The sequence below is a fragment of the Streptopelia decaocto genome (assembly GCF_964273445.1).
Source record: "Streptopelia decaocto genome assembly, chromosome: 4".
Lineage (NCBI taxonomy): Eukaryota > Metazoa > Chordata > Aves > Columbiformes > Columbidae > Streptopelia > Streptopelia decaocto.
Window position 1 is genome coordinate 72135588 of NC_138658.1, and position 22446 is coordinate 72158033.

Below are 22446 nucleotides of genomic sequence, written 5' to 3' on the forward strand. Positions count from 1 at the left end.
TACCCACCTTTGCAATATGTCTGTGAAGCGAGAGGGGCTGGGAAATGAACCCTTGACAAGGAAACCAAGGACTGAATAAGAATCCAAACCTTTTATCGTGTAACTCTTAATGGTGCGAATCACTCGAGCTGGTGTGCGTATGGAACCACAGGTACATTGCGACTGTCCAGTGAGACCGGTCTGTTCTAACACCTGTTGTCTCCTGACTTTTCAGGTTGCGGAAGAGCAAGGTCAAGAAAACCCTGTAGATCACGATCCCATTCACGATCAGAGTTGGTACTTGGACCGATCGCTAAGAAAACGCCTTCATCAAGAGTACGGAGTTCAAGGCTGGGCTATTGTACAGTTTCTAGGAGATGTAGTTTTCATTCCAGCTGGAGCTCCACACCAGGCAAGGACCAGGGAGGGACACAGTTGTGGCCTGGCCAGACATTTGAGCACACGGCTAATTCTTGTTTGTTCTCTCTAGGTTCATAATTTGTACAGTTGTATTAAAGTTGCAGAAGACTTTGTATCCCCAGAGCATGTCAAACATTGCTTCTGGCTCACTCAGGAATTTAGATATCTGTCGCATACGCATACGAACCATGAAGATAAATTGCAGGTAATTTACGGATGCTCTAGATGAACCCTGTCCCTCCTCCCTCTGTCAAAAAAACAAACAAACCCAAAACAAAACAGCAAAACAGTCACCAAAAAGCAACAAACAACCCTCACCAAACTCATAAGGTAAAGATTTAGCTCTCCAGAACTCAAGTTGCTTTTGCATTAGATCAGTGCTAATGTATTGGATCTTGAGGAATTCTACTAGGTGTAGAATTTCTGCTAGGAGGAGGAATTTCTATTAGGTGTACTCTATGTGAACTTGTCTTAGCAGGTGGGTTGGACCAGATGATCTCCAGGGGTCCCTTCCAACCCAGTCCATTCTGTGAATTCCCATAGGTTTTTGAATTGTTACAGTTCTTTAGTAGTTTTGAGGATGTCTCCTGAAGCTTCTCCTGAGATTCTTTTGAAATGCTTCCTTCTTCCATTTCTTACATTTTCCCTCTAGCTGAACTCTCGATGATCTTATTGGGCTACACATTTTCAGTTTATATCCTGTTAGCCTTTGAGCCTTGTTCTCACAAGTGATTTGTGTTTAAACTGAAAGGAGAGCGCAGGGGCCGTGGGGAAGCTGTGCAGGCGCATTCCGGATGCCAGTCGTCCAACCTGACCTTAACCGCGCCGTTTACATGTCAAACCAAAGCCCTTTTCTCCCCTCCCAGGTGAAGAATGTCATATACCACGCTGTGAAGGACGCAGTCGGGATACTGAGAGCTAACGAGTCCAGCCTTAGCAGACCGTGAAGCAGAAAGCCTTAACCACACACTATGAAACAGAAGCGTTGGCAGCTGTTTTAACTACTCAGTCAGGACCTCTGTGGACTTTGAGATTCTATGAATGTTACCTCAATCTTCCTTTCGGCAGTACCAGAGGATCGTGGTACTATGTTCTGTGTATTCTTCCAATGTTTACAAACCTGATCTGTATATGTAGTAATATGTATGGACTGTGGCATACTGTGAATGCTCAGTTGCAATAGAACTTTATATGGAGTTGCTCTCCAAAATGTACAAAATACCTCCTATAAAACTGTCGGAAACTATTCCAAATTACTCATTTGAAAAATATTATTCAAGACATTGTAAAGCTCCAATTTTTAAAATGTATTTTGGGGTGGGAGGAAGTATGGAGTCACCCAAGCTAATAACCAATTTACATAAAAAGAAGAATGCGGTTCTGGAATTTCACATTAACATAGAACTAGCATTTAAAAGTAGCTTTAAGCTATTGTATAGTAAGATAGAGATGGGGGTTAACCATCTTTAGGTAAATGTATTTAAATTTCTAAATGTTAAAAGAAACTTTTAATCGAATGTCTTCTGTTTGAAACTGCTCTTTAATTTGAACTGATGTTTGATTCTCTGGTTTTTAACACTGAATGGTCTACATAAAATTCTTCTATTTCAGACATTGTTCCTTGCCTGGCTTCTTCAATTGACTCCTTACAATGTAATTAATTCTGTGCAGCGTTTTGAAATGCAAGAACGAGTTGTGTAGCATATACTGTTCATATAATTTCTTAAAGTATCTGAGGGCTTAGGGTGTTGAATTGAGTAACAGATCTGTTTGTTATTTATATATAATCACTTTTTTTAGTTAACCACAGCATGATGTAGCTCAACTGCTGCTTTTCTGCCACTGCCAGTACACTGGTCTGTATCAAATGAGTTTTGCAGGTTGCTCTAAAATGGCTCAGACTGAAAACATCATAAAACTTAAACCAGAGGGGTTGGGAGTGGAGAAGTGCAGCTCTTCCCTGCTTAGATAAAGGAACCTTTCTGTCATTGGTGTCCTGGACAGCTCTTGGGAAGAGCCAGGCACGAGGGGAACCTCCTGGTTGCACAGAGTTCAGAAAGTGACTTTTGGGTAAATTCCTCTCCCTCTAGTACTTCACCTGCTGCTAATGATCAGTTTCAGGTGACATTTGTTTCTCAAATAAACTTCCTCTTATCCATCCCTAAGTCTCCACAGTGGAGCTGAGATGGAGCAGGAATCTTCATCAGGTTAGAATAAAATGGGACAGTAAAGGGTTTGGCTGCTGTGAGTAGGTACATCTGCTTCCTTCTCAGAGGGAGACACAAGCAAGGAATTGAGGCAGGTGGGAGGCAGCGCAAGTGCTGGGTGTTCGTTCTCCTCCTGCGAGGAAATGTTCTGGCTCACTTGGCTTATGCTGCCAGTTTAAATTCTGCTGAGCAACACCCCTTTGTGTTCAGAACTCCTCTCTGTTGCTACTTGCTGATGGTAAATATGAGCCTGTTTCTAGTCACTTCACCTGCTTCCATAAGGAAAAGCAATAAAGCCTTTTCGATTTGGCATTCTGCGCTTGAACTAGTTAAGTATCCTTAAAGGCAATGCTTCAGCTGACTGATCTCTCCTGCAGCATCAGGTCTGAAGATACAGAGATGAAACAGCCAAATGGCTTTTCCCAGAGCCAGCTCATGGGGAGCAGAGTCCAGGTGCACTGCATGAGTCACGCTGATCTCACATGTGTGAAAAGACCCATTGTTGAAGCTGCATTTTGAACCTTCTTACTGCTCCACTGTTGTTCAATGTTCTTCCTGTAGCGTTATCTACCCATTTTTCTGCTTTGAGACCACAAGAAACAAATAGTCCCATGTGCCCATTCTTATTAGGTTTGGAGTGGAGATGAAACACTTGAATCGCACTGTTCTCTAAAGGAGTGTTGGGGTGACCAAGCCGGTGTCATCCCTGCCTGGGTGACCTTCACCAGCACAGAGGTGAACAGTTGCTTTTTACAGCTGAAACTGGAAGTTGCTGGACACCCTTCAGGTGTCCATGTGTCTGGTCTGTTCTCCCATCCTTCCTGTTGGAACACAATTATTTGGAGACTTAATTTTCTTTCAGAATCTTCCTTAAAATTAGAAACACCTTTGCCTTCAGGCAAGTGATGCCATGGATATGTGCTCTACAAACCACCTTTTGTGAGTCAAAACGGCTTTTCCTTGAGAGGAAACACCTCTCCTTGGGTGTTGGATTCCCTTGGCCCTAAAAAGGTATTACATGAGCAGCAGATGGTTTTTTACCACTGGGGAATGTGAATGATTTGGAAAAGGTTGAGATATCTGATGTTAAATAGCTGCTCTGACTGAAAGCTTTTCTTTAAATAAAGTGTGAAAGTCATAAATGTGCTGAAGACAAAAAAAAAAGGTATTCTAAAATCAGGAGAGGGAGCTGTCAGAGGTGGATATTGCTTGTGAATTGATACAAACTAAACTAATGTTAAAAGCAGCTTTAATAAAATCCGTAGTGATTCAGAAAAACAAAGATCTTACACCACTGCAGGTTTGTGGTAGCAGACTAAGCCAAAGTGCCTTTGAGGGAAAGACGCTACTTGAAGCTAAGGATATATTTTCGGACTTTATATCTAAAAATACATGACGTGACACCACCATTTCACCACAGCCTCTCCGAGGGGAGATGGGCTGAACAGAAAACGGTAAGATCATCTTTACAGACTGCACCCCCCCAAGAAGAAGTATATTACAGTAGTTTCTTGGAGAACACGCTCCCCAGGAAGAAAAAAAAATAATATATATATATTACATAAAGTATTCTCACATATTAACTTTTGTATTTTAAACGTAGGACAGAATATCCCATTGCAAAAGAAAAAAAGGCAAACTGTCCGGCTGCGTTGCGCCCTCAGCTGCGGAGCGTGGCCAGTCGCGACTGCATGGCCTCGATGTCCTCCTCCTCGTCCACCGCGGCGGCCGCTCCCATGGGCTCGGGCTCCGGGAGAGCGTCCGTGACTTTACTCGGCGCTTTGCCCAAGGCCCCTGCAAATGACAAACAGGTTCGTTAGTGTGCACTTGGTCTTCATTTAATAAATTCAATGTAATTCAACCTGTTGTTCTGTTACAGGACGCACACGGGAATTGGCCTGGGCTGCTGGCTGGTGCAGCAGGTGGGAAGGAGCTGCTCCCAGCCAGGAAACGGGGTGGGAAAGAACGAAATAGGGTGTGACAAACACAAGAGGGCAACAAACCAGTGGGGGACATGAGGTAACAGGCAGGAACTGGGGAGCTGTGTCACAGCTGAACACAGCTCCACTACTTGCATTTGTCACACCGTGTCATGAGAAATGCAGGTAAGGAGTGGGCTAAGCTTCAATTAAGTCAAATAATTAAACGAGTAGATCATTACTTCATCAGCTGTAAGGCAGGAATCATAACCTGAGGACTCAACACAGCTGAGTTTATTTCCTGGCTTCATTAATAATAGTGTCTCTAGTCAATCACAGAGATCACAGAATCACAGAATCGACTGGGTTGGAAAAGACCTCAGAGATCATCGAGTCCAACCCTTGGTCCAACTCCAGTCCATTTACTAGATCATGGCACTATGTGCCATGTCCAATCTCAGTTTAAAAACCTCCAGGGCCGGTGAGTCCAGCACCTCCCTGGGCAGCCATTCCAATGCCTGACCACTCTCTCTGCACAGAATTGCTTTCTAACAGCCAGCCTAAATTTCCCCTGGCAGAGTTGAAGCCCATGCCCCCTTGTCCTATTGCTGATGCCTGGGAGAAGAGACCAGTCCCCACCTGGCTAGAACTGCCCTTCAGGTAGTTATAGAGAGTGCTGAGCTCACCTCTGAGCCTCCTCTTCTCCAGACTAAACAAGCCCAGCTCCCTCAGCCTCTCCCTCAGCTCTTGTGTTCGAGTCCCTTCACCAGTCTTGTTGCTCTTCTCTGGACCCGCTCCAGCACTTCAATGTCTTTCCTGAGCTGAGGGGCCCAGAACTGAACACAATACTCCAGGTGTGGCCTCCCCAATGCAGAGCACAGGGGAAGGATCACTGCCCTTGTCCTGCTGACCACGCTATTTTGGATACAGGACAGGATACCATTGGCCTTCTTGGCCACCTGGGCACACTGATGGCTCATGTTGAGCTTCCTGTCAATTAGTCCCCCCAGGTCCCTTTCTGCCTGACTGCTCTGCAGCCACTCTGCGCCCAGCCTGGAGCGCTGCAGGGGGTTGTTGTGGCCAAAGTGCAGCACCCGGCAAATGTCACCTTGTGAAGAGGATCCACTGTACAAACACTGATCTGTAAAAGCGTCAACGAGAGCGCTGCAGCGACAGCGGCTGCCGCTCATCACTTCATGTTACCGAGCGGCCTTCCCGGCTGGTATTCCCTGAGAAACCAGTTTGTCAGAGCACTCTGCCCACTGGCAAAGGCAGAGACACCACGGGGCGGGCGCAGCTGAGTCAGAACAGACGAAGGTTTAAATTGCTGCATCTTACTGACCGGAGCGGGGGCTCTGCTCTCGCAAACATAAACTCACCAGCTGTAATTTCAAAAAGGATTTTGTCAATTTCCATCTCTGCTTCCTCTTCCATTTCCTCCTGATCCTCCAGGCCCTCGAAGGTGTCCTCCAGCATTTCCTCTATAATACCAGCCTGGCAGAAAACAAACAAGGCAGCACGTGATGCCCTTGGAAACTGTAGAGTGAGTTAATTCCTGCTTCGGAGATGAGGTGATGCCTCTCCAGGTGTTTTCCAGCTGCTCGCTCGCTGCTCCAGCTTTCTGGATCAAGGCCATCCTGTTGCACAAGGGTGGCCAACACGCCTGCCCAGAGCTTAAGCTCTAACATGCTTCAAAAATCGGTGTTTGCCACAGCTTCCATTTTTTATATTTGAGCTTGAAAACATTCCTCTGCAGGGCCTGCAGGTGTGGCCAAATTGTTCCCATGCACAATGGCAAAATTATTAAGAAATAAGCTGACTTGACCTCAACAATCTAGAGTGGTAAGAGAGGGGAAAAAGCAAAACAACTGTGGTAGTTAAAATAAAAATAACCACGACAAGAAGTAACGTACTTTAAAATCAGAGCACTTTCAGCACACGGTGATACCACACCAGATGTTTTACAGCTGTATCAGAACACCTGTCTTGCCCAAGATGGGACTTGCAGCTTCCCACTCCACAACAGGCTGTGTTGTGTCTTTTGTAATGAACATTTTCACCCCTGATAGCAGGAAATTCAGTCTCCCCAGCACAGAGCGGCTCAGGGACACGGGTGACAGCGTGAACCTGTCCAAGCCTCAGGCTCCCCAGCCCTCGGATGCCCGAGCAACAACCGCTCCGTACGATCTTCCTCCCTCCATCCTCAACCTGAGCAGCTTTTTTCAGCTTCAAGCTTTACACCAGACATGTTTGCAGGTATCGCTGACTCAGGGTTTTCCCCAAATACAGTAACCTGTTAGAAAGTCCCCGGCTATTAACATGCTTCTTTAATTCCTCTTTGTTAGCGCTCACACAAGTCTCCGACAAAGGGGCCACCTGTGGGGGTTGCAACCCCACCCAGGGCCACTTGAGAACCTGGATACCCAGGGGAAAAAAAAAGGCTATTTTGGGGAAAAACAATTCCCATTATGCAAGTGCAATGAGATGAAGCGCTGAAGCAGCGCCCCCCGTGTTCCCAAAACTCCTGCCAAATGGGAAAAGGCAGCAATGATCAGTCACTGCCACCAGCCCAATGCACCCGTGGCTCCGCGATACCTCGATCGTTGCCCAAGCAGGATGGGATGGAACAATTCTGGACACAGATAAAAGGTGGAAAGCACCAGAAATTCTCTCAGAGTGGAAATTTACTGACCGAAATCAATGATCTTGTAACCCTATAAATAGTGATGCTAAAGCGAGACCCCCTGATCTCTCCTGGATCCCCCCGGGCTGTGAGCGGCACCTCTGACAGGGATGCCCAAAAGAGTCAATTTCATGAAAAAGAACTAATCATCTGCTGACAATTCCACAAGGATCCAAAGGCCGAACTCAGCCCCATGTGCCGGTAAAGACAGATTTCTCGAGATTCAGCAAGTGTTCGCTGAGAAATGTGACACTCAAAGCGAGTAATTCACTGAACTCTAGAGGGAAATTTTAGCAATAGGTGTTATCTACCCATATATTACACATATATTCACATATCCATGGATTAATGTGTGTTAGTGTGTGATTTATAACCCCGTATGCGTGTTTTATTCCCATATTTACAGGTGCTTACGTGTGCATAATATGTTTCTTTTGTAACTACAGTGTGACCTTGCCATCATCAAATCTTTAAGTTGCTGTATCGATTATAACAAATTACTTTAAATCACTTCATTAATTACCTGCTGATTAGGAGTTATTGGAAATCATATAGACTTGTGATCTACCTCAATAAATCTCAAATTGCTGCTAAACCAAAAAAAAAAAATATCAATTTTGCGACACCACCAAAGCATTCGCACTGCAACCAACCACCTCCTGTTCAGCCAGGCCGCGTTTCTGTTCTGGATCTTACCTTCATCATCTCTTTGGATAACTCCCTCATTGTTGCTTGGATTTCAGGGATTTTTACTAGGTTTTGCATAGCTTTCATCACTTCTGTGCTCTTCTGCAATGAACCTGCTACTCTCAGGACAGCTGTGAAGGAGACAGGAAAGCTTAACAATCCCTGCACCACCCAAAGCACAGAAATTACATCCTGTGTACACAGAAATTTGTTTGCATTTAGGCAATTTAATCTTAAAAAGAGTCTAGTTGGAGGCCAGTATCTAGTGGAGTGCCTCAGGGGTCAGTACTGGGGCCAATATTATTCAATATATTCATTAACGATTTAGACGAGGGAATAGAGTGACTGTCAGCAAGTTTGCTGATGACACCCAGCTGGGAGGAGTGGCTGACACGCCAGAGGCTGTGCTGCCATCAGAGACCTGGACAGGCTGGAGAGTTGGGCGGGGCATAACCTAATGAAATTTAACAAGGGCAAGTGTAGAGTCTTGCACCTGGGTAGGAACAACCCCAGGTTCCAGTATAAGTTGGGAAATTACATATTAGAGAGCAGCGTAGGGGAAAGGGACCTGGGGGTCCTGGTGGACAGCAGGATGACCATGAGCCAGCACTGGGCCCTTGTGGCCAGGAAGGCCAATGGCATCCTGGGGTGGATTAGAAGGGGGGTGCTTAGTAGGTCATAGAGGTTCTCCTTCCTCTCTACTCTGCCCTGGTGAGACCACACCTGGAATATTGTGTCCAGTTCTGGGCCCCTCAGTTCCAGAAGGACAGGGAACTGCTGGAGAGAGTCCAGCGCAGGGCAACAAAGATGCTGAAGGGAGTGGAGCATCTCCTGTGTGAGGAAAGGCTGAGGGAGCTGGGGCTCTGGAGCTTGGAGAAGATGAGACTGAGGGGTGACCTCATTAATGTTTATAAATATGTAAAGGGTGAGTGTCAGGAGGATGGAGCCAGGCTCTTCTCGGTGGCAAACAATGATAGGACAAGGGGTAATGGGATCAAGCTGGAACACAAGAGGTTCCACTTAAATTTGAGAAAAAACTTCTTCTCAGTGAGGGTGCCAGAGCCTGGAACAGGCTGCCCAGAGGGGTTGTGGAGTCTCCTTCTCTGCAGACATTCAAAACCCGCCTGGACATGTTCCTGTGTAACCTCATCTGGGTGTTCCTGCTCCAGCAAGGGGATTGGACTGGATGATCTTTTGAGGTCCCTTCCAATCCCAAACATACTGTGATACTGTGATACTGTGAAAAGCTCAACTTCAACCCATATTAAAATATGACATTTCTAAGCGAAGATACCAGTCCTGTGTGATCAGCTGGAGCAATCCGGGTCTCCCGCCCGGAGATTTTAGCCCATGTGCCCCCCGTTCATAAAGAGCCAGAGCTCCTGATGAGGGTTTCGCCGGCAGAGCCACAATCCCGCATCCAACCGCTGACCAAACTCGTGAGCAGTGGAAACTTAATACTGGCAGCTCTAGTGTGATACTTTCACAGCAAAAAGTAAGCTAGAAAATGAATCCTGAAGCAGATAAGCTGGAAATAAGCGATTAGTTTAAATGGAATTTAACAATACTCTTTTCCAAAGGCTACCCTAATAATTTAAGTTATGAGTTCTTTTCATGGATGTTGATATACCAAGAATAAAGCGCAATAAATGAGGCTACTTTGAGGTTCTGGAACTGTGCCATCTAACCTCACAGCTTCCCAGCTATGGAGAACTCACCTGTTGCTATGTAAAATGGTCACTCCTTAATGAAGCAAAATGAAGGTACAGCATATGTTACTTTTCATTTTAATGCTTCATTTCTTTAAGAACATTACACTTGTGATGTTAACAAACTAACAGAAGCCTTGCCGTTAGCCATCATTTCCCGAGATGAAGCCCCAGACTGAATTCCAGATTCCTTCCGACTGCTCAGGTCACCATTAGAGAACATTCCCAGTAAGATAAAGATGCTGGTACCAGCAATAAAGAGGAGGCTGCTTTGAAGCTTCAAGCTCCAAGGATGGTCCCTCCTTCCCCTCCTGGATGTTACACTGAAGGTTCACATCGCGACTCCTGATTTCTCACTCATCTCGTGTTAAATCTACCGGCAACATGCTGGGGTGGAGGGAAATCCTCTGACATTTCAGTAGCACCTTAACCCCCAACATCCTTCCCTGTCTTTAATTGTCTCTGCTCTGCTCTTCTAACAGCTTAAATGATCTAAGGCAGGAAGAATCCTGCAGGAAGTCTGTTACAACGGGTTTCTGATGTGGGTGAGGAATGAGGGAAATACCCCAGTACTGGGGGAGCACAAAGGACTGAGAAGGGTTTACGGGGAGCCAGGTATTGAACCAGGGGGAAAATCAATTCATCCACATCAAGGAAATCAAACACTGCGCCCCCATCTCCGTTTAGGACTCGGTAAGTGTCCTAAGACTCACTAGAGAAACAATAATTGATGAGATGAAAGGAATAAACGGCCTGTTACAGATCCTGTCAAAATCAGTAACGGGCTCCACGGGGATACAGGGATATTCAAGCTGTTTAGGAATACACACTAGAAATGTGCCCCCAGTTACAGTTTCAGAGCACATGATTTTCATGTCACTGCAACCCTCAGGCTCCAAGGAAAGGGGTTAGATTGTCTGATGAGCAGCTAATCAGAGGAAACATAGAGCTAGTGAGGGTCTGGGGGACCCCGGGAAGGTAACTGGGAGCTCCCCGACTACTCCAGAGCCCAGGGTGGGAAACACATCCAGACAGAGCAGCGGGGAAACAATCTCCGGAACATCCTGCAGATTAACGGGGTTACTGCCAACAGGGATATAGGAATCAATACGGGATGGAGGGGAAAAGTACATTCTTTTGACCAACAAAAACTTATTATGGGACATTTTAAGGGGATCGTGATTGAACGTCAGAAACTTCTTATGGCTTATTTAGAGGAAAGACAAAGAGCAAGGGAGGGTCAAGGAACTGCTCTCTGGATCTGCTAGGGGAGGAGTTTCCCAGGTCCCGGAGCCCACTGGGATGAACTGCCTTGCACAAGAGCGGAACTGCTTCCAAATTTAAGCTCAGCCTGCGCTTGACCTTGGTGCTGAAAACAGAAACTCGGACATCATCTCTAGAGCTAGAGGAGAGGAGTCATTGCACTCGGGCTCAGAAGTTCTTACCCAGCTGGTTCTTCATCCCCATGAGGACAGAGTTCATGTGAGCTTTGGACGCGTAGAGTTTGCTCACGGCCTTTCGAGAGCGGATCAGTTCCTTCGCCAGGATCACACACACGTCTCTCTGACCCTTTTTGGCAGCATCCTTTATCGACCGCTTCACCTTCTCCTCTTCCCTCTGGATATCTGGAATACAGAAAAACACAGCAAATAATGACAAACTGCTAAGGATTTGGAAGAGAAACACCATTTTGTTTGGGTGTATTTTCAATAAAAGAATGATTTCTGCTTGATTTCAGATGCCCCCTGTTGCTCAAAGACCTTGCTCTAGGCTGATTTACATGTTAGCTGATTCATTCAGCTAAACATTAATAGGAAAATTCTCATTACTAAACATCCAGCTCTGTAATATCCTTCACCGTTCTGAGTACTGGAAAATCCAAGAAAATCACTGTGTGAAGCTGAGCTAAGATTAATTCTTAAGAAGCAAAAAAGGTCACACAGAATCACAGAATCACAGAATCGACTGGGTTGGAAAAGACCTCAGAGATCATCGAGTCCAACCCTTGGTCCAACTCCAGTCCGTTTATTAGACCATGGCACTAAGTGCCATGTCCAATCTCAGTTTAAAAACCTCCAGGGACGGCGAGTCCAGCACCTCCCTGGGCAGCCATTCCAATGCCTGACCACTCTCTCTGTAAAGAATTTCCAGAAAGGGACCTGGGGGTATTAATTGACAGGAAGCTCAACATGAGCCATCAGTGTGCCCAGGTGGCCAAGAAGGCCAATGGTATCCTGTCCTGTATCCAAAATAGCGTGAGCTCAGCACTCTCTAGAACTACCTGAAGGGCAGTTCTAGCCAGGTGGGGATTGGTCTCTTCTCCCAGGCAGTCAGCAATAGGACAAGGGGGCAGGAGCTTCAACTCTGCCAGGGGAAATTTAGGCTGGAGATTAGAAAGAAATTCTTTACAGAGAGAGTGGTCCAGTAAGAACCAAATACTCTGAGGTGACTGTTACAACTTCCTGACTATTAAACTGGTCTGATAGAAATATATCTATAAATACATATACACATATATAATATACCCACATGGTACTGATTTGTTGCTTACAAGATTAACTCCTCTGTATTCATCACCAGAGAGCCCCACTGCACCACAGAGGGACAAAGTTGTCACAAGGAGCATAAAACTAGAAATCTCAGAAGACAGCCAGGCATTTTATTAGCAAAAATACTTACCTGTCAGGTTACATCCAAAGCTTAACCATATGATCACCTTCAAGGGAATCTGAGGGATGTTGTAGGTGAAATTGTCTTGTTTCTAAATTCCCAAAATGTCGTTTTTTTAAAAAAAAATGCATTCTGAAAGATTGTAGAAAGCTGATCTCTCAGAGGCTAGAAAGTTTCAGATAAACACTGCCTTTAACAGAACAGCATATCCGCTTATACAGTGAATTTATAAGGGTGTGCTCACAATTTTGAGAGTTACTTAGAACCACAAATTTGTTAATTACTGCCAAAAAAGTCTTCATTCTTGCACACAGACTTAATTATCCCCCTCATCAGGCATTGGCCGTCAACTGGCCATCCAACCACATTTATACTTGTAGGAGTTAAGGTCCTGGAGTTTCTACTGCTCACAGTTCAAACACACTTGCATTAGGTGTTCGTATCAACTGGCATATTCAATTTATAAGCTGGCTGCCTGCTGCCAAAGCTATGGAGAATTTCTCAGATAAAACTAATAAGCTGGTTAATCATTAGATACAACTTAAAACAGAGAGTTCCAGCTCTCCTGGTATCCAGCTGCATTCAACAGCTTTTTATAAGAGCACGCTGGAACAGGAATACCGAACTAAGCCTGCACTAAATGAGCACCAAATAGCTGGATTTGAAACATTATAGACTAAATAGGCTTCCTTAAATAATGAGGGTTTCTCTAGCAAGTCTGATGTGACTGTTGATAAACCTGTTTTGTGTTAACATTGGCAGTGCGGCAGGAGGCACGTACCTCAAAAAGCTCCGAATAACAAACGCAGGAACAAGCGGGGGCCATATCAACCCCCTTCCTTTTCCAGACTCAGCAATAAATCAGAAACTGATGAAATGTGGAGCTAAGAGTCCGCAAAAAAGTTCTCCTGAAGTAAATAAAGAATTCAGATAGCGAGGGTTAGGTTCACCATCCTACAAAGTTGAAGGAAATGACCAAAAGAATAAGTATTTCTGGCAAAGGCTTTGTTCAAATTTAGGGGTTTTTGAGTGTTCTTGATTTATACCTGACAGAAGTCACACACAGGCAAGAATCAAGTTGCCCTTTTATAAAAATAAAGGCATCAATACACACTTTCTGGTACTTTTTGATTTCAATAGATCTTCTCACATAGGAGCTCGTGGACTCTGTACCAGCTAAATCATTCTCTCAGTGCCATTCAATGGCGCCTTTATCCTAAAGGGCTGGCAGAAATCTGCAAGATTGTAATCAGGAAAACATACTCCTCACTGCTTCCCCGCTGTTATTTGCAGAAACGTCACGAGCTTGAAGACATCTGTAAGTCAGCCATGGGAGCGAGCCAATTTCCAGGTCAGAACACATAAGAAAATGCTGAAATGGCACAGGAGAAACCGGAAAGCACCAGGAGCACCCCAGCAGTACTGAGAAATGACAACATGCGCTTTGGCAGGCTAAAAACAACCACAAATGTTGTGTTACTACATCCAAACTAGCGCGGGGTGGCCCCGTCTGCCACTGAATGCTTTTCGCTCGCATGACAAACTGCTGAATGTGAGATTGGTGGCAAAAATATGCGAGAAGAGGCAACTGCGTCTCTGAAGGGCAATGCCAGCTACGCACCTCTAGTGAGCCCAAGTCACTACACGGTCCCTCTGTGGCTCTGCCAGGCCCAGGAGTGGCACAAAACGCCGACGAGAGGGACCTGCGAGCTCAGTAAGGCACAAAGTTACTGTATTCCTATTATATATTAACTTGAAAAAGCCAATTCTGAAGTCACAAGGATGCTTTTCATTTCTTTGAGCCACCCATGCCCTCCAAAGCAACCCGCAGCACGCAGGAATCACGACAACGGCGAGAGTCCAACAACAGATGGTTCGAAACAGCACGGACGAGACGAGCCAAGTGTTGGAGTGATCCCAGCTCAGCCAGTCAGCCCCAAGCAGATCTGAGTGTTGTTGTATCACAACACGTCTATAACAGCACAGAGAAACTCAGACAGGCCCCAGCCCAGCATCCTTACCCGAAAATTATAGCGATTTCCTGCCTAAGTCTCAACTGAAATTATAAAAGCACAGCAGAACCCAGCTACAGTGGGTAATTTGGGGAAAAACCCAACCTTTAGCAGCACGTGGCTGTCGTCTCTCAGCAGCAGCCTGCTGGCCTGATGAGTGCCCAGCACAACAGCCTACACTCAGTAAGATGTGAAATCCCAGCACAATACGGGCATCACAAAGATATTCCGTATTTTACTTTAATGAGAATCATGAGAATAGCAGATGGCTGGTGGTTACTCTAAGCTCTTACATGTTGAGCTGTATTTCTTGGAATGTAACACTCTGAAATGCACATACAGACATATTTAGAGCTGTTGCAATGAATAGATTTAAATCCATGTCAAAATATCAGACTACCACATAACCCAGTATCTACACAGGCCATTAGAATTATTACGGCATGTATAAAGTTGAGAGAAACCTGAAATTTCCAGAAACCATCAACAGTTAACGTGTGGGTCATTTGCTCCCATGGAAGATGCGACCTCTAAGCCACACTTTGCTACCGAGATCAGCCATGTTTCAGCTGCTCTGTGCCCAATACAGCCACACAAAGCGCCTCAGAGAATGCAAAACAATTGACAAGCATAACGAGCATCACTGTCCATCGGTTTTCCTGGAAGAGGCACAAACCCTGTCTCATGTGAGGGACAAGGACAGACTCTGTACTGCACGAGCAGCTCTCTCCAACCAACTCGTACAAATCTACATGTTGGAGAACACACGAGGCAGCTCCTTGCAGGCGCGTGGGGCTGGGGAGAAAAGCGGGAGGGAGAACACACTACTCGGGTCACTCGAAACAGGCACATGCCCAATAACCAGGTGCTGACATAAAATATCCTTCACCAGCACATCCCACAGACTGGTCCTGAAGGCAGGGTAGAAAAGCAAAAGAGGAAAACAGAATCTAGACCCAAACCTATTTTCAGATTCTGGGATGGGAGGCAGAAGAGAGAACAAGAAACTGAACTAGCAGCAGTGTAATAAGAAGTAACTCCTCTGCTTTTCAAGACCTCTTCAAAAGTGTAATGCCCATAATTTAAAAGCAAAACACCCACTGAGAAAAGTATTTTTCTTCCTCTCTCCTATTTTTAATTTTCTGGAGCAGGCTACTTCTGTTTAGAACATGCACTTCCAGTACATACCCACGGAACTTTCTACTCGTGGAATTACATACTATTCATTAAATCAAGATCACTGAAGTTCTGGATAATACATCTAACTCATCTTATCAAATGGATTTTAAGAGCATTTTGTCTTACTAGGACCACAAACTATTCAGGTTCTTTTGAAAATTTTACTTGGAGAAATTGACAGCAATGTCATTTTGTAACACAGATAAGTGTGGCCCCAGGATCACATTCATCTTCATTCCCGATGCAATAGAGTACCTCGGATTATTAGATTTCACACCCTTTCCCCAATTAAAGCAAAAAAAACCCTTGAAGGCAAACAGGGAAAGGAAAAACGAATAATGAAACATAAGTACAAACCTCTGATCTGTCTATCAACCACTCTCATTTCTTTCCTTATCTTCAAGGACCATTCATTGACCTTAAAAAGAGAAAGTGAGTGTTACTTGAAATTCCAACTTTAAACCAACGTTTTTATACTTTCACACAACTGAATCATTCGATATCAGAAGCAGCCCTTCACAATCCACAGGCTTTGAGTACTGAGTCATGTTTAAATGTTTCACTATTCCAATAATAAAAAAAGAAACAAACATTGCAGAGATACCACTGATTACCGCTCTCCTCTGAACATCCAGACAAGGAGTTACGAAGGATGCGAGGTGTGAATCAGAGATGTTCACGTCACAGCGATGTCACTGTGCAGAGGGAACTTGCCGCACGGGATTTCAGAATAAGGCAGAACCTTTGGCACAGGACGGCAGCAGCAAGAGCGCTTCAGTCAGAAGGAACCCCAGGAGGTCTCCAAGCCAACCTCCTGCTCACAGGACCAAGCTCAGAGTCCAGACAGGTTCTTTGGAGCCAAGTCCATTGAGTTTTGACACTCTGCAAAGGCAGAGACTTCATGCCTGCTCTGGGCATCTGTTCCAGCACCTAATAATAATGGGGGTCCTGGTGGACAGCAGGATGACCATGAGCCAGCACTGGGCCCTTGTGGCCAGGAAGGCCAATGGCATCCTGGGGTGGATTAGAAGGGGGTTAGTTAGGTGGTTAGTAGGTCCAGAGAGGTTCTCCTTCCCCTCTACTCTGCCCTGGTGAGACCACATCTGGAATATTGTGTCCAGTTCTGGGCCCCTCAGTTCCAGAAGGACAGGGAACTGCTGGAGAGAGTCCAGCGCAGGGCAACAAAGATGCTGAAGGGAGTGGAGCATCTGCCGTGTGAGGAAAGGCTGAGGGAGCTGGGGCTCTGGAGCTTGGAGGAGACTGAGGGGTGACCTCATTAATGTTGACAGATATATAAAGGGTGAGTGTCAGGAGGATGGAGCCAGGCTCTTCTCAGTGACAACCAATGGCAGGACAAAGGGTAATGGGTTCAAACTGGAACACAAGAGGTTCCACTTAAATATGAGAAGAAACTTCTCAGTGAGGGTGACAGAGCCTGGACCAGGCTGCCCAGGGAGGTTGTGGAGTCTCCTACTCTGCAGACATTCAAACCCACCTGGACACCTTCCTGTGTAACCTCATCTGGGTGTTCCTGCTCCGGTGGGGGAATTGGACTGGATGATCTTCTGAGGGCCCTTCCAATCCCTAACATTCTGTGATTCTGTAATCGCTCTGATGGTGAAGGACTTTCCTCATGGCCAATTCAAAATCCTCCTGTGGCTGTAGCCCCTTTCCTGACACTGGGCACACCTGAGAAGTACCTGGCTCTGTCTTCACTACAACCTCACAAAAGGCAGTGAAAGGCTTTAGACCCTTGTCCCTTCTCCAAGCTAAAATGAGCACAGTTTCCTCGGCTTCTAATCCCGTGCCATGGGCTCCAGCCCTCCACCACCTCAGTGTCCCTCAGCCATGCTCTCTCCAGTTTGTTGATATCCTTCACGCACTGGGTGCCCAAACCAGGACACTGTTTTGCAGATGTGGCCTCACGAATGCTGAATGTAGCAGAGTAATTGAACAACCATTTGCCTCGACATGCTGATTACAGCTTGTTAACACAGACACGCTGCCAGCTCCTGTTTATTACATGTGGGAATCCCAGGTCCCTTCCTGCAGAGCTGCCACCCACCCCCACGTGCAGGGCTGGTTGTCCTATGTACTCAGCTTGGTGCTGCTCAACACCATGAGGTTCCTGCTGGATCCCTCTGTTCCAGCCCTCCTGGCTCCACGAGACAGGGCATGAGGGAGGTGGCGATCAACCCTTCACAGAATCACAGACTGGTTTGGGTTGAAGGGACCTCTGGAGATCATCCAGTCCAACCCACCTGCTAAAGCAGGTTCACCAGAGCAGATCACACAGGAAATGTGTCCAGGTGGGTTTTAATGTCTCCAGAGAAGGAGATTCCACCACCTCTTTGGCCAGCCTGTTCCAGGGCTCTGGCATGTCACAGTAAAGAAGCTTCTTCTTGTGTTTAGATGGAACCTCCTGTGCTTCAGTCTGTGCCCCAACTACCTCTCTGGGGAAGCAGAGCCATCACACAAGCAGCAGTTGCCAGACATCCAACCCAGAACTTGAAGCATTTGTGGCAAACACGGAAGCAGAGAGGGGCTGTACAACACCAGGACCAAGAATAGGGAGATAACATCAGCGTATGAACAAAGTGCCAAGTGTTTGTAGAGCTCTGATGCTACTTTTGTTATTAGCAGCACAGATTTAGCACAGTATCTAAGAAAAAAACCACAACCCCAAAGTATTAAGATGACCTGTAGTTCGTAAGTCCACTTGCATATTGTACCTGCTAGTGCTGCAGCCACTCAAGTCATCTAGTTGGCTGTAGGAATAGTTTCACATAAAAATCACAGCGATTTTTATGTGACTTTTTGAATTCAGATAAGAGGTTCATTTACTTGAATAAGCTCTATAACAGAACTGTAAAAAGAGTGCTCCTCAGTGCACGAGACCAGGGGAGCACAACAGATTCTTAGACTTACTGGTCTCAACAGAAATGCTCTCGGTCATGATGAACAAGACCACGTTTTGACTACAGAGAACAACCATCAGCCAAGTTGCCCAAGCACAAAATCTGCTGAAAAAAAAAAAAAAATCCAAGTGCAAAAGCCCTGTAGAGCTTTGTGTGTACACATTATGGGTGTGCAGAAGTTTTGAAGGGGTTTCAGAAAGCTCCTGTGCCTTTAGTTGACTCCTGCTTTATTCTAGCGGAAAAAAACCCTCAAAAACAAAAAAAAACAAAAACCAACAACACACACACAAAAATAAAAACAAAAAGCAAAAGCAAGACAACAAAAAAACATGAGCACCAAGGACCAACTGCAGCCTCCCATCTTGTTCTTCAGAACAGAGCAGAACTGTCATATAGATTAGGTCCTCACCGTAATAAGAAGGTCCCTCTTTTGAGGAAGAGACTGAGGTAAAACATAATTGAACTCTGGCTGGCCAAGCGTCATGTCTCCAATGCAACGTCTTCCAGAGATCTGCTCTAAAACTTGTATTCTAGAAGTAACCAACATGCACCAAGCCTTCATGTATAAGCACAATCAGCAACTGTCAAATGCACCACAGCAGGATTCACAGATTCTGTCTCCATGACACACAGAGACACCATTAAACCATGACTGGCCGTATGTTGTCATCAATCCTGCTGACTCTGACAGCAGAAAACTCTTTGATAGCTCATCCCTACTACTGCCCAGGAATACACTTCCAGTTACACCAGACATGGCAATTTGTGGAGCAGTAAAGAAGCTGCAGAGCCGATCGCATGCAGGATGCCAGGGATACAGCTACAAACCACAGCACAATGCAGTGCAGAGGTAGCGATGCTGGGAACAGAAGAACTTTCATCAACTAAACGAGGCTAATTACCCCCCAGCACACCTCCATGCTGATGAAGTTTTTCTGCTTCCAGTTCCGACACAAGCAAAAACGCCATTCTCAACAGCACTGCATCACACCAGAGTCAGACAGCAAAACACTGCACTGAAACAAACCACTTGGACTATACTAGAGGAAAATGACTTTTTTTAGCTCAACCAATCCAGACTTGACATTAGAAGTATAGTAAAGCCTCAGCTTTAGACAGGCTGAAATGCATCACTGGCTCCTCACATGTACTCATAGACTGTCCTGAGTTGGAAGGGACCCATAAGGATCATCCAGTCCAACTCCTGTCCCTGCATATGACAACCCCACAGGTCACACCGTGTGTCTGAGGACGTTGTCCAGTCTCTTCTTGAACACTATCAGGCTTGGGGCTGTGACACCTCCCTGGGGAGCCTGTTCCAGTGTCCTGCACCCTCTGGGTGAAGAACCTTTTCCTGATGTCCAACCTAAACCTCCCGTGGCACATCTTCCTGACATTCCTTCGGGTTCTGACTGAAGATGTTTGCCTTGTATCATTCATAAATAAACAGAGAGCAAGCATACGAATGAAGCCTGCCACCAAAAACACCACAACCTCTTCCCATCGTCAGCCCCTCCTGTGGGGCTGGGATTGCTTTCTCCAGCCCTGCCCAGGGACAGCACATCGTGTACAGCGGTTGGCATACACGAGGTAAGTCTTGTTGCTTCCCCATCATCCAGTAGGCAGAACTAACCTCTTCTTCCATCTAAAGCTGCTCAGTTAGATAAAGGAAGAAATAAATGTCTTATTAACAGGTTTCTCAATATCTGTTAGGCCACCACATCAGCCTGCAACCCGAGAGTATGCTCATGATGGCAAGATGACCTAAGTCACTCCTCCCTATGTGCCAGACATGGCTGTTTTCCAGCACCTTTGTCATATTATCTGCAAACAGCTCCAAGAAGACACACAGATGCACTGTGTCACTGGAAAACACAACAAGCTTGTCAGTTATGGAAGGGGAACGAGTGGTCAGACATGAAACAAGAATTTATCTGTGCAGTGTGACCACATCGTGTGCAGTAAGCACTTTGCTGCTTCATCCCACCACTGAGAGCAGCAGCTTCCAAACTCCCCTTCTTTCTGCGGTTTCCAACACCACCCATGAACAGAGGAAACTATAACCAACCTGCGGGTGCTCTGACACAGGCAGAGGAAGAAGAGAAAATAAACTATCAAAGGTATACGTGTCACTTGATGCTGTCACCCAACAAGCAAGGACTATAACCTGCATCCCCGGGACTCGGTTGCTACAAAGCAGAAGGGGATAGCTGTGACACTAAAGCTCTTCTAAGTCTTGAATTTCAGTGTCTGTCACCTTCTCCCTGTTGCTTTTTAGTATCTCTAATGTATTTGATTTTTTCTCCCCACCAAACAGCAGATGTTTTTAATCAATGCATTAGCAGTGACTCATAAAATGCAACAGTGAAATCTGTCGGTATATTGATCATTTCATTTCTCTACGACATTAGAAATCCGTGGTTAGAAGCAAGGCTTACACAGTTTGTCTGCAGACTCAAAAAAAACCCAAAACAAACTCAAACCCCAAGTCCCAATATTTCAGCTATTCATACTTTTAAGGCTTGTTTTGCAACAGGAGCTAGAAGCCCCTAATGAAGCCAGAGGACTAGAAGATCTGGAACACAGGTAACAACGAGCTAAAAATCCATGAGCCACTGACTAAGCCTCCCCAAACAGGCCACCCAAGACACGTTGCTTCTTTGGCTACTGCTCCTGTGGCCTAAGAAGCCCCTCCAAGCCTTTCACACTGCTGGTGTGCTGCGTTACAGAAGAAATCATAGGTTACTTTTGGTTGGAAGGGACCTTGAGAGCTCATCCAGTGCCCCCCCTGCCATGAGCAGGGACATCTTCACCCAGATCAGGTTGCTCAGAGCCCCGTCCAGCCTGGCCTGGGATGTCTCCAGGGATGGTTCATCCACCACCTCTCTGGGCAACCCGGGACAGGCTCTCACCACCCTGTGTCAAAAATTCCCTCCTCATGTGCAGCCCGAGGTAACCGAGCGGGGGTTCCCCCGTTCGGGACAAGGGCTCCCCAGGGCCCCTCAAGCCCGTGGGGCCGCGGCCTCCCGCCTCCCCTCAGGCCAAGGCCGGGTGCACCCAGGCCAGGCCCCCGGCCCCTCCACAGGCCCCGCCCGGCGCCATGACAACGGCACACGCCCAGCCCGCCCCCTCGCGAGCCGCACGCCCCCGCCGGGGCCTCACCAGCTCCTTGGGCGGCTTCTCCGGGGTCTTCCCGAACAGGCCCATGGCGGCCACCGCCTCCCGCCACCCGGCCCTTCCGGGTTCTCGGCCCCGCCCGCTGCCAGGTGTGGGCCGCCCCGCCCCTTCCCCGCGCATGCGCGCCCTCCGCCCCGCCCCCGCCGGCACCGTGCATGCGCCGCCGCTGCGGGAGGGGCGGGGCGAGAGCTCTCCGACAGCCCCGCCCTTCGGGAGGGTCCCGATGGTCACATGGCTTCACACGGCCCCGCGCCGCTTCACACGGCCCCAGGGAGCCCCCCCCACCCCCCCCCCCCCGCACAGGACCCCGCCCCTCTGCGCACGGCCCCATAAAGCCCCACAGCGCCCCTACAACCCCCCTACAACCCCCCTACAACCCCCCTACAACCCCGCAGCGCTGCGGGAGGAGCAGGCGCGCAGGATGAAGTATAGAAGCGTAACAGGGTTTGGCTGCCGTGCTTCTACTGTTTACAGAATCACAGAATGTCAGGGAATGGAAGGGACCTCGAAAGCTCATCCAGTGCAATCCCCCCATGGAGCAGGAACACCCAGATGAGGTTACACAGGAAGGTGTCCAGGCGGGTTTGAATGTCTGCGGACAAGGAGACTCCACAACCCCCCTGGGCAGCCTGTTCCAGGCTCTGTCACCCTCACTGAGAAGTTTCTTAAATTTAAATGGACCCTCCTGTGTTCCAGTTTATACCCATTGCCCTATCGTTGGTTGTCACCGATCAGAGCCTGGCTCCACCCTCGTTGAGGCACCTTCTCTTGACTGTAGGGTGGTGCGGTTTATGGTGGGCTGTTCCTGTTAAGAGCAATAAAAGCAGACGACAGAGCAGGTTACATCACCACCTGCCCTCCCTCAGTCGCACAGATCGCAGGAAAG

General features: G+C 46.9%; 2 protein-coding genes across 2 annotated transcripts in view; one reads left to right on the plus strand and one right to left on the minus strand.

Annotated features, from left to right (window-relative positions):
• The window catches only part of KDM3A (lysine demethylase 3A), a 32630-nt gene extending 30621 nt beyond the window's left edge, over positions 1–2009 (plus strand). Inside the window, exons 24-26 of the mRNA XM_082050316.1 lie at positions 215–391; positions 470–604; positions 1266–2009. Coding sequence (XP_081906442.1) covers positions 215–391; positions 470–604; positions 1266–1346 — 393 coding nt within the window. The 3' untranslated portion in view covers positions 1347–2009. The remainder of the gene's footprint in view (positions 1–214; positions 392–469; positions 605–1265) is intronic.
• A 1829-nt stretch (positions 2010–3838) lies between these two features.
• CHMP3 (charged multivesicular body protein 3) lies at positions 3839–21670 on the minus strand. Its single transcript, XM_082050318.1, has 6 exons — positions 21546–21670; positions 15823–15883; positions 11050–11229; positions 7905–8026; positions 5905–6019; positions 3839–4400 (listed from the first exon to the last, which is right to left on the minus strand). Exons 1-6 carry the CDS (start codon positions 21588–21590, stop codon positions 4267–4269), a joined length of 657 nt encoding a protein of 218 aa, XP_081906444.1. The 5' UTR covers positions 21591–21670; the 3' UTR covers positions 3839–4266.
• Between the last annotated feature and the right edge of the window lie 776 nt (positions 21671–22446).